A 12,403-nucleotide genomic window follows, 5' to 3' on the forward strand; every position below is an offset into this window, starting at 1 on the left:
CGAACATTACATTTCGAAACGTACAGTAACATTTCGACGAATGCATGATCTCGAGTTCGGACTTTTTATTTTGCTCTGCCTTGTCTGGACAGTGGTTATCTGTTGGATTTGCGCCTCTTACTGAGAGTGATAGTAGATGCAAAGCATTTATTCCACGTCAATCAGTTTCAACGACGTCTCTAGACCGGATCTCATTTCTTCCATCAGGAACCACGAGCGAGATGATAGGTAAGACCATAAGTATCATCATTGTCCCAGTATATATGGACGTCTCTTTCAAAATGGCGTCAGAATGTTATGGTTTTACACTTTAACTGCTGCAGTATGTCTGTGCTAGACTGGTTTCTATCCTTTTTTTTTTAATTGCTTCCTCCCCCGAAATAATCTGAGAATGTAGCAACAGGCAATCTTGGCTTGTCTGTACGTGTCTCCGGTGTTGTGTGTCTGTCGTCAATGAGAGATTGAATAGCTTAGCCCTATAAAGCCACATTGGGCATAATGCGCACCCAGTTGGCACTCCAACACCCTTGACCTAGTATAAGCAAACTTTAGAGAGCTGTCTCTAAAATTTTACTGCTGGCATTTATATATATATATATATATATATATATATATATATATATATATATATATATATATATATATATATATATATATATATATATATATATATATATATAATTATATATATATATATATATATATATATATATATATATATATATATATATATATATATATATATATATGATTTTGCTATGCAGGCCTACTTGCTGGTTGGCATGGATGGATGGGTATTGCTAAGTAAGGTATTTTCATATTTTCATTGTGAACTTCCCCTTTATTCTCTTTTTTTTTCTCATGTCCACTGTCGTTAACTGTTGTATATCAACTGTTTACCGCTGCAAGTGTAATCATCTTTCCTTTGATATACGAGGCGTAGTCTCAATGTCAGAGTAATGTAAGACAACCAAAATTTAAGAAACATGCCTTTGCCTAGGTCCCTGAATTCTCCCCATTTACATGTTGATTTCACGCTATCAACTCGACTGGAATATTACAGAAGAGTTCTAAAGCAAATATCATCCTTAGAATGATATGACATTGTTTTTCATCTGTTTACGTATGCTCTATTGAAATGTGAGATAATCTAAAAGTTGAATTGAACTTAAATGAACACGAAGGCGTTTGCTTTAATTATACAGTCCACTGGAGCCGGTCAGACTAGCAAACTGTTTTCCATTTTGGATCAAACTCGCTTCATTTACACCTTGCACGTTGAATATTTTTATACAACATACCCCTGTGTCATTTGATGCAAATAGCTATCTAAAACCACGTCGAATCACAAACACTGAGACGTATTGGTTTCTAGATTGTTCAGCACTGTATCCTCTTTCTATAAATCTTCTCAAAGAAATCAACCTTCCAAGCGGAGCACCAAACAAAATGGCTCCACACTAACACTGGCAAGACAACAATAAAACGTGTGCATAAACAGTTCAAAGATATTTCCTTTTCCAGTATAGGGAAATACCCGACATTAGAAAAAAAAAAGCATTTAGTGAATACAAACACACAAAAAGGGCCGCCTTGTCTGCCGTGTGTGTTCAAGCGTAAATATGCATGATGACGATTACGTGACGCTCCATAGAAATCATTAGCTACTCCCCTGTTATCTCTGTGCCACGAACTTTGAACAGCGAGTACAAAGCTTTTAGAATTCCATTGCCCTGAACTCTCTCTCTCCCTATTTGTCTCTCCCTATCTCTCCCTTTGAACTCCTCTCTCTCTCTTTCTCTCTCTCTCTCTCTCTCTCTCCCTCTCTCTGGGTGAAAATCCAAATGCATCCCTGTTGCACAATTTTAGTTGAACCCATTTCCTCAATTTCATCTGCAACAAAATGTAATCACAAGGAAACACAGTTGGACACACATAATAAGACTGAATCAGCGCCTAAAAAACAACAAAACAAAACAAAACAAAGTGAAATAGAATGAAATACTGTTTGGACAAAATTAATACCGAATCAATGTTGGAAATGTAGAGGACTGCGAAACAAGCAGGGACTCTAATTTGCAATCTGCCCATAAAAAAATATGATAATTACAAAACCAAAACCAAAATTAAGCAAATAGTTTGAGAAAGAAATAGAGACACAAAGTCAGAAAAGAAGTAAAAATACGGGCACAAACACAAACACAAACACAAACATAAACCGTTTCATCAGTCGAGTGTGATATGCCATAGTTGAAATGATTTACCTGTACTAGCGAGTAGAGTATAGTTAGGTAGGTTGACCTGTTTCATCTATTTTTTTTTTAATCCTGAAACCAGGATATGTGACCTTCTGTTGATTTTGTAATGCACAGTCACATAAGACCTTCTAAATTGAAAGCTTCTTTTGCTCAATGATCAAGAGAATTTCAAATTTTCGACCAGAAAATAGAATTTAGATGTGGCAAGAAATGTCGTAGTCACGACAAATGAAATTCACTCGATTTCGGGTAGGATATAAATGGATAGTTTGGTTCTTTGATGGACATGGAATCGATTACAGGAGGGAGGGAATGGTAATGATGATACACTCTTGGCAAGGAATAGTTGTTTTATCAGGCGAGTATAATATGCCTAGTTGAAAAATTTTACCTGTACTCACAAGTAGAGTACATCATGATAAGAGCGTTTCTGAGGAGGAAAAAAAAACATCTATTTTCATTTATACCATCTAGAATTTTCAAGATGATGAAATGGTAATGGACGTAATATGTAGATTCCAAGGTGTAATGAGTTTTACTATCATAAAATTCAAACCGAGGAATTTGAATAAAGGGATCTTCTTGAATTATCTGGTCGGATGTCGACCACCTGCCCTCAAGGAACGGGGAATGTGAATGTGTGTGTGTGTGTGTGTGTGTGTGTGTGTGTGTGTGTGTGTGTGTGTGTGTGTGTGTCGGTGGGTGGATGGGAGTGTGTGTTTCCTTGTGAGTCCCTTTTGAATACAAAAACCTGAATATCAGGCAATATCTGCTATTAATTTTCGATGTATGCTCCAAGATTTTTGCTTGCCATGAATAATTATAGATCAGGCCTTTTTTTTTTCTTGGTCTTTTTTTCACGCTTCATTGGAGAACTGGAAAGTTAATCTTTAATTGGGGGAAAACCTACTTTGAAGTTAAGATGTACTCAAACATAAAGAGGATGAAACGCGACATTATGATGTGGCGAGCTGTCGTGCCTCAAAGCGTAATGTGAATGGGGTGACAAGGGTCTTTTTTTTTCTCCATTGCGCAATCGTCAATAAATATCGGTCCTAACAGCACTTTGCACTTTGACCAGAGTTAGTAGACCGTAGGTCTAGTACAGTACAAAATGATAGATCATGAACCCAGAAATATTCGCGGCATTGATTTCTAGAAACATTGGAGCTGATGGCATTTTCCCCGTATAAGATTTTCGCGAAATGACACTGGCGGTTCAAGGCATAAACAAGAGCTTCGACCTGTATGTCTTGTTTGTTTGTTTTGTTGTTTTTTTGTTTGTTTGGTTTTTTTTTCATTTCGAGATTCCTGGCCCCTCTCGAGACTCGAGAACTGGTTTTACATCTGTATTCAACACCGAGGGTACACTTTCGAAGCGTCTCAAAAAAGTCAATGAGCAGTAAACTGTTATTCATTGCTTCGTTATCTGATAATGTGATAAATGGTATAAACGCAATAGACACGCTATCTACAACGTCGTACTTATAATATGACGTTGCCCTGGCATTCTCAACTCTTATAGTATACCTCCGAACCTTTTCCTTATTTTAGCAAAGGTATTTTACAACAATCTATTATGTTTGTTAATGTATTTTAACATCTCTCGAGTTTATTCAATTTGCATAATTGTATCACTAACATTTTAATCTGTTGACATTCTAATATCTCTGTCAAATTAGTTTCCTATGTATTTGCCTTAATGGAATTAACCTGTTCTATTGGTATTATTCTAACCTACAGTACTTATGACAATTCTATTCGTATATTTTTGCCGCTGTATTTCATATTTATCCGTTGTCTCTGTCATCTTTTATCGTAGTCCATAAGCCAGACAACGCAGACGTTTCAAACTCCTACGTGATTATACTTGTGATTTGTGATTTACACTGTATGATTATTTCGCATGTCCACAGGTACAGTAAAATGAGTGCATGACGACCGGATACATAAGTGGCAGCGATGGATGTACTTTTGAGCCGAGTGGCTAGAAAGATTTACCCAGAAGAGTGGCTGGAGCTGGGTGTTCGCCTCGGCTTCAAGCACTCTGAAATCGAGCAAAAGAAAAAAGACTATAACAACGTAAGTCTTGTTATCATTTCATACATTCCTACAACACATGTGTCCCGCAGCATACTTTCCAATAAGTGACTGACACCGGTGCGAAATATCTAATTTGTACTTTCCCAACATTTATTTGTTTCTGATGGATCGCTCCGGTGCACTCGGGTAAGAGTCTATGGAAAATGCGTGTTGCAGCAAAAACCAACCGTTATCGTGGTTAAATCAATTAACTCAAACTCAAACGGGTTGAATGCTAATAAATTGCATTGATTTTAAATCAAATTCGAATTTTCGGGGCCTCTCCGTTCGTCAGAGATGAAAATACATGCTTATGAATTTTCACAGTGATATTAACAATGTGATGTTAATATCCTACACCAGGCGGGCGGAAATTTGTGAACTATGTATATGGCATTCTAATTATACTCGAGACTCCATTTTTGTTTTCCTCATAATACTGTATAATCATATTCAGGCACTACCGCGTGCGTATCACTGCGAGGACTTCCCTCTATGCTTCTGATGAAAAGAATACATGATTTTGTTGCTTATGGTTGAATCTTCATTTTTCAAGTTGTTATGGAGTAACCTTGAGAAGTGTTGTTTCAAAACTGTTCGTCTGTCGTGCAGACGTACAGTTTCTAAACTTATACTGATACCGCAATCAGCCGCAAACACTTATGTCTCTTAATCCGTTTACAATTAATCGTACTTTAAATCAATCATCCATCGGAAAGAATACCGAAGAAGGCATTTCGAACATGCTGAATGAGTGGATGATCCTACAGGGTGATGTAACTCGAATGGAAGCCAGGCAATACCTTTCGGATGTTTTTCGCGCTATGAACAAGCTACCGCTGGCTAAATGGCTTCTGCAGACAGGTAAGATGCTATAAGGAACAAGGCTGGATCGACACAGTGGTTAAATATTTAGATTAAAAAGATAATAAAAAATACGGGTGTAATGCTATTCTTGACCATGGACTTTGCAAAGTGATAATGCCTTAATGCTCGTGACAGCATCAAGCAAGCCGACATTTATACGTGTACTTTAAACCAATTTTACCCTTTTCCGGGTAACGGACTATGAGCGAACTCAGTAAGCTTACCATGTACATTTAAATCACCAGTCATGATTTAAGGATACGGCATAGCCAGAGAACGAAATTATGTGTGACCTGCAAACAACAAACAAGCGAATAAAAACACTATTAGATATAGCAATGTTGAAGAGGAACCGTAACACTACACAACCTCAGCAGACATTAATGTGTTACCAATAAGTCAAAGGAATAATATTTTCTAAAGATTGCCTTTATATTTTGAGTTATTTTGATTCCTTCACCCAAGTTATGCCTCTAATATCATTAGTTTATCATATTATCAATTTGAAATCTCAAAATTCCAGTATTATGCAAATATGAAATGTCATAACTATACATGTACCCATCCCAAACATTTCATCCCAGGTCTCATAATGTATCACTATGTTGATATGAATAGCGCCCCCATGTGGTGACCTTGAGAAATTGTAACCATAACAAATAATAAAATTCCACTTGCTTATCATTTGTGGCGAATATGAAAATGATTGGTCTATAATAAGACATATATCATGGCGATAAAGAAATTATACAGAAAAATCATGTTTTTAGCATATTTCCTATGTATTTCTTTATATTTTGGTAAATAGCGCCCTCCATGGGTGACCTTGTGAAAATTCAAATGTACAGTCATGTAGAGTATGAGTTACTCTACCCACGTGCCAAATATGACGATGATAAATCAAATATTAAAGATTGATTGTAGGGCCTGTATCTTTTACCTTGATATCCACTGACACTGAAAAGAATAATATTTATGGTAAACATACATTTCTTGTGTTTTGTGTTTTATAAGCACAATATTTGTCATGCTGCGAATATTGAATGTGTGTCGATGAATTTGCAACTAAACGATATTTGAATGATTGTTGAGATGTTTTTTTTTTTATCAAAACATTTCTCAACCACTACCTGGCCTGAAAGAAATCTGCTCTCTAACTTACACAGTTTACACTCTGTATAAGGTTAGTTAGTAGCTCCAAACACTAGCGTTGGCGTACGTTGATTCAACGATGAAAGAAACATTGGGGAACCCACAATTTCAAAAATTTGAACGATTCCCATTGTGCGGTTTTGGTCAAATTTTCACGTGGTATATCTTCATAGTTTTGAAGTTTCTGCATGCATTGAATCTATATATGAATAAGATATATTTTTTTTCTTGGGGGGGGGGGGGAGGGGGTCTGGGGTGGGTTAGATATAGTTAGCGTCATTGTCAAGTCCCCTATTAACAAAAGTTCAACCTTCACCTTCAATCAAGCCCAAGAGGCAAGGGCCTCTATCACTTTCATTTTTGCTACTTACGTAAGAGTCGGGTTATACGTTACCAAAGTAAATGTTCCGGAGTTGTATTTTGCCTTTTGTATCACAATTAATGCAAAGTTTTGCCTAATTCTCTCAGCATTCGGCTACATCCCACCTTACCAAGCCCTCGCTGACGAGCGGACAGTGGATTTCAAATATGATGTGAGAGAATTTCGGGAGACCGAAGGTACAGTATCAAACAACCTCCAATTCCTTGTGAAATAAGTTTCTCAAGATATTTCACCTTTTTTCATATAATGCCAATGAATATTCTCCCTGTATTTTACATATCTATAATCATTCTACAATCATCATTATCTTTCTGAACGATAATTATTGTATTGATATTGTGGAAGAAGATTGTACCACAATTGTTATTGTACCGCAGTAATATTATTGATATTTGACTGATTATTATTTGACAGTTTGTGTATGATGTCGTATATAAGTTATGTATCTTGTATTGTGATTATGTAAACTTCGATAGTTGTTTTTTTTTTGTATCCCATGTACTTGTTTCAACCTACCTTTCATTTTTTTTTTTTGGATATTTGTCATTCTAAAACTTGAAAATGTCCATAAACAGCTCCTTATTTTGCTAATAGAGTCACTGCTTATGTCCAGTTTTTCTTTTAATTTGTTCGTTGGCACATTTCAATATACCTTGTCTCATAATATCATCTGTCGAGTTCTCATTTGCTCAGCAACGTCAAATTTAGTGTGTGTGTACGTTTGTGTGTATGTGTGTGTGTGTTAGTGTGTGTGTGTGTGCGTGTTTGCAAGTGTACTTTAGAATTTAATGATTGCTCAATACTCAACAATATGGCCATGTTGTAAGTGTACCGCAACTGTGTAGTATCGTTATGTCTGTTTTTCATGTATCTACAATATTTATTTTGTGATGTATATGTGCAGGGCCTCAGTCTGAGAATAACAGTGTTTGTCGCCACTACCAGAGCTTCCCTACTGAAAAAAAAAAAAAAAAAACCCAAATAAATAAATAAATCAGTTGGAAAATCGGAATGGTGTTGGTCTACAGGTTGCAGACTTGTCATCAGCATGTACACAAATCCACTTTGTCACTTTTTATTTCTGGAACATCTCAATGCACTGAAATCATTTCTTCCATGTCTATATCTATATCTCTCCATATATCAATATTTATGTCTATATCTATATCTATACCTCTATATACATCTATATCTATCTGTCTATCCATCCCTCTCGCTCTCTCTCTCTCTTTCTCTCTCTCTCTCTCTCTCTCTCTCTATATATATATATATATATATATATATTTATCATATGGGTGAGAACGATGTACAATTGCCAATTTTCGCACCTTATGACATTTTTTCCCTCAGAACACGCCAGGATGATCTAAGAAACCAAATGTTTTCATGTCATCTCAAAGATTGGTAAATTTCCTTTCAGGAAATGTATGGTTTGGTTGACTTTTCCCTGATATTTTTCATTTGACAAGAACTTAAAATGTAAAGATACGGTAAAAACGCTATTTTCACTATAATTGTTGTTTTTCAAACTAATGATCTGCATTTTTTTATGGTACGTGGCATCTAATATCTGACCATGTTCTGGATTTGACATATCATGGGTTTGTACCACAAAGTTATAAGAACTTTATGAGCACGTATAAAATCACAGAGAACAATTGAAATATCAAAGCCCTAAACAGACGAACGTCCGTGATGCTTTCATTTCTATCGCTGCTGCAAATTCTACTTTGTTGTCCCAACTGTAATATATACGAAAATTTGGTGTTCCACCTAATGAACATATCCTGCAAAAATTGTACGTCCGCTGGCTGTGCATGGGACGTAACATTCTTTTATGCAAAATTATACTCAGTTTTCGTCACGGACGTGCTTCCGCCATTTTCTAATAAAGATCGTAGCCCATTAAACGTTATTGGCAATATTGTTCTGAGTCGTAATCAGCTAAGATCTAGCGACACGATAATATGTTTGTTTTGAATTTCTGTCCATCCTTTGTCAAATAGGAACCGAAATTATATTTTTAGACGCACCTCCGAGAAAAAAAGAACGTCCGTGATGATAAAACGTTTTCGAGTGGGACACCGTCTTGCTTTGATGGCGAAGGTACATTTTACCTTTGGCTCTCTAGCCTAGGAGCTGCATGTCATTTTTGGAGCTTACTGAGGCTCGTCCGCAGTTTTTGGACCATGCAATTCACCGTAAACCAAGCAAATAATTAATATTTTCTCTGAAAATTCACCTCCTGATTCCCCCTCTGAGCAATACATATGTTGTTAGGATGTCAAATTTCTTATAATTTGCATTAACAATACCTTTTCAAATTTTTGAAAGAGTTAAGAAGGCTAGGTACTCTCTGCCGATTAGTTATCCGTCCTGGAACATGCCCCTAGTAGTAGAACGAACGTCCGTGACGTATGCAATCCGACCGATAGGGATAACTTGTCCCGAAAGTGTCCTGTATTCTTTAAAACTTTTGGCTCCAATAGCGACAAATAAAGTTTTACAAAGTAAACAATGAGTATAGAGCAGTAGTTTGAGAATTTTTAAGGCGTTATGTGATTATGATGAACAAACAGTTGAAAATTTACTCACAATTTTACGCTTGTTTTCCCTCTAATTATACAAAACAGCTTAACACTGAAAACAAAGTTATAGGAAAATGGAATTTTGCGTAATCTGTAATTTCTGTGCATTTAAATTTCTTTCTAATGAGGATCTGGAGACAATTTGTACTGTTCTGAAAGGTTCTGAAAGTTTCTCTCACGGACGTTCTGTCCGAGAAAGGAAATTTCTGATAATTACAAATATATCACTGAACATAAGGTTAATGTTAGTTGAAAATAATACCAAATCACCGAGCCGCTCATACCCAAAAGTGAATAACGTTCAGCACTCAATTTACCTGTAATAACAAACGGAAAAAGTTTTGATCACGGATGTTCGTTGGTAGAATAAGTCAATGGATTACACAGTAGGAGAAAGAAGAACAGTGCCACTTTTTAGTGACAGATGCTCCAAGTGTTTATCTTTTGAGTATGGTAGCTGCCGTCTCAAACAGAACATATCCAGTTTTGGTCTCCATAACGGACGTTCGCTGTAATTGTCATGATATTAAATGCCTTAATTCATTCTTATTTTTCTCTTCACGACGATTTTTCTCTCATTCCCTATGTAGCCGGAACATGCTGCGACAAAACAGAAAACAAAAACAAAACAAAACAAGACGAGACAAATCCGAAAAGTGCTACGCAATCACATTCAGGATAATGACGGAAGAAGTCTGTAATGGGCATGTGTTGAAGAAGAAACGGAAAAGTTTCAAAAGGACGTGGAAGCAGTTGAATGAAAATGACTGAGAAACAGAGAAGGGATCGAGCTCCAACACACAGAGATAAGAATTGCCAGTGCACTCCCGTTATACCAAATTCCTCTGGAGGATTTTTTGTTTGTTTGTTTATTTTTTTATTCATCGAAATGCCGTCACAACCGAACAAAAATAATGCAGTATACAATTATTGTCTGATGAAAACACGCAAATCCTCCGCTTATCATCACATGTTGTTTTTGTATACTCATCAATGAAAAGCAATGTTTATTTGTAATTCTTTCCAAGATTTTTTTTTTCATTTTACATTTAAGAGACAGAGAGATCGTCAATTTGTTTGTGCTTCTGTGCTTACTTTGAAAACACATCTTAAAAAAGTAATGATTAAGAATAGGTTTAAGGTTGCACTTTGATACGTTCGCTCTTCCAAAGATTCGTTACTAAGAATATCCAAATGTTTGTAGTTACTTCAGGATGTATGTTATTAAAAATGTTCTTATTCCGAAAGTTTGTTAAACCGAAAAATAAATATCAAGGTTCATTATTTTTAGGTCCGTTCTTCTAAAAGTGGAATGGGCCTGATATTCGTTTAGGTGAAAACGGTTATCATGAGGTTTTGAAATTTGGAGGATTTGGTTGTTAACTTGTTTCTCCACACTCGGATAAGCGAACCTGATTTTTCATGTTCCAATTAATAAACCTTTCGATTAACCTTCGGAGATTCCTATCATTTACCGAATAAAAAAGCTTCATGATTATACGAACTCTATCAATTTTCGTATTGACAAACTGTATGAATAACGAGCCTCCGAAATGACGCGCTACAAAATGTTTGTTATAAAAAACTATATTGTTTAATATCGAAGTCACAAATATCCATCCAAGTTATATGGACTTATTGTGTCTTGTTATGACGAAACTTCGCAGTATCGAACCTAATATGATTTCTGACTAATATAATAACACAAATTCTCCTCGGTAACAGTGTGTAACGCAGGGAGCAAACGCAGAGGGATTTCTTCCTGTTTACCCTCTCCAGCTAAAATTCGTATTTCTGTAACGGAGATCATTTTCTTTTATTTTTTTTCTATGTTAATTCTTTGTCATAATCTTAGCTGTGACCATGTTCGTTATAAGCAAATATTGCATTGTAGACTTTAGCTAACAAATTTAGGACCTGAATCTTTACTTCATGATAACGAAATTTTGATAAATATATTCGTTCTCAAGGATGGACTACGTCACTGAGATTACACGTACGTTTGTACGATCATTTACGAGAGATGGACAATTGTTTTCTTTGATTCCTCAATATGAGAAGATAAACAAGCTTATACAATTAAGAATTGGTAATATCTTTTCAGGATTTTGCAGAAAAGTTTGTTCTCGACATGAAATGCAGCTGTTTGTTGTGAGTAGAATGCATTTCCAACTCAAGAGAGCTGCATTGTGCAATATCTTGTTTGTTCCGAACGTCCGTGAGCTATATGCGAACCTCCGTGATGAAAACTATGCTATGTTTGTTGGGTTATAGAGACTGTCTAGATCAGATACATCTTAAAAAGGTGTGTTATTATTTGGGAGTGAGGATTAAAGTATGGGATAGTGAAATAAGAGGTCAAAATATTGAGTTTCTGTAAAATGCGCGTAAAGTGGAGAAAGTGATTAGCGGAAGAGCAATATTTTAACAGAAATGACGAATTTGGTTAAATCATCATTTGTCTACCATTACGTACAGGTTAAGAGTACAAGCTTAATATTCTGCAAACACGTACACATGTCCCTTAAGATATTTCGTTACGATTTTGAACTGAATCAGATCTTTTCAAACTATGTTAAATGGTATTCAAATGTATGTGCAGTACTATTCCTCACGGACGTTCGCTGCTCTGGACATGGTAAACTTCCGCGGTGAATAAAAACTTGTTCCTCTGGGAAAATCCTAGTATAATTGGGTTCATATTAAAGCTTGAGTTATACTCTTTCAGGTAAGATAAATGATTTGGAGAATTTCCTACTTTTTAAATTTTGCCTTGTTTTGGCTCAATTGTACATCGTTCAAAATTCTGACCCATATATGCCTACGGAGAGAAAGAGAGAGAGAGAAAAAAAAAAGATGCTTTTTTTCACTTTAGTTCATCTATGAAAAAGGTGACGACATCGCATGCCCACAAAATGCCTTGCGATATCCTGGTCAAACGGGATTTCAAAAATTTCTCAACCCTGGATCTTAGTGTCAGCCTCTACACTACGTCGTACGTGGCGCTGTCTATCTGGGTCGTCACTCGGGAATCAGTGATGCAGGTGTAGGTCCTATATACTGAGTGTCCTTTT

At 36.1% G+C, this 12,403-nt stretch overlaps 1 protein-coding gene across 4 annotated transcripts; it reads left to right on the forward strand.

Annotated features, from left to right (window-relative positions):
• On the forward strand, positions 1-11,808 carry LOC139714553 (uncharacterized). 4 transcript variants are annotated; one of them, XM_071626247.1, is made up of 6 exons: positions 1-228; positions 4,175-4,340; positions 5,060-5,204; positions 6,828-6,917; positions 8,748-8,847; positions 9,920-11,808. In XM_071626247.1, exons 2-5 carry the CDS (start codon positions 4,221-4,223, stop codon positions 8,798-8,800), a joined length of 408 nt encoding a protein of 135 aa, XP_071482348.1. In that variant the 5' UTR covers positions 1-228; positions 4,175-4,220; the 3' UTR covers positions 8,801-8,847; positions 9,920-11,808. The 4 variants fall into 4 exon arrangements, with proteins under 4 accessions (XP_071482348.1, XP_071482347.1, XP_071482345.1 ...); XM_071626246.1 differs by having other exon boundaries at positions 8,748-11,808; XM_071626244.1 differs by lacking the exon at positions 8,748-8,847.
• The last annotated feature ends 595 nt before the right edge of the window (positions 11,809-12,403 follow it).

This window comes from Diadema antillarum, unplaced genomic scaffold (assembly GCF_040938485.1).
Source record: "Diadema antillarum isolate AM-2024a unplaced genomic scaffold, OU_Dant_1.0 seq00002314_RagTag, whole genome shotgun sequence".
In the NCBI taxonomy this organism is placed as follows: Eukaryota; Metazoa; Echinodermata; class Echinoidea; order Diadematoida; family Diadematidae; genus Diadema; species Diadema antillarum.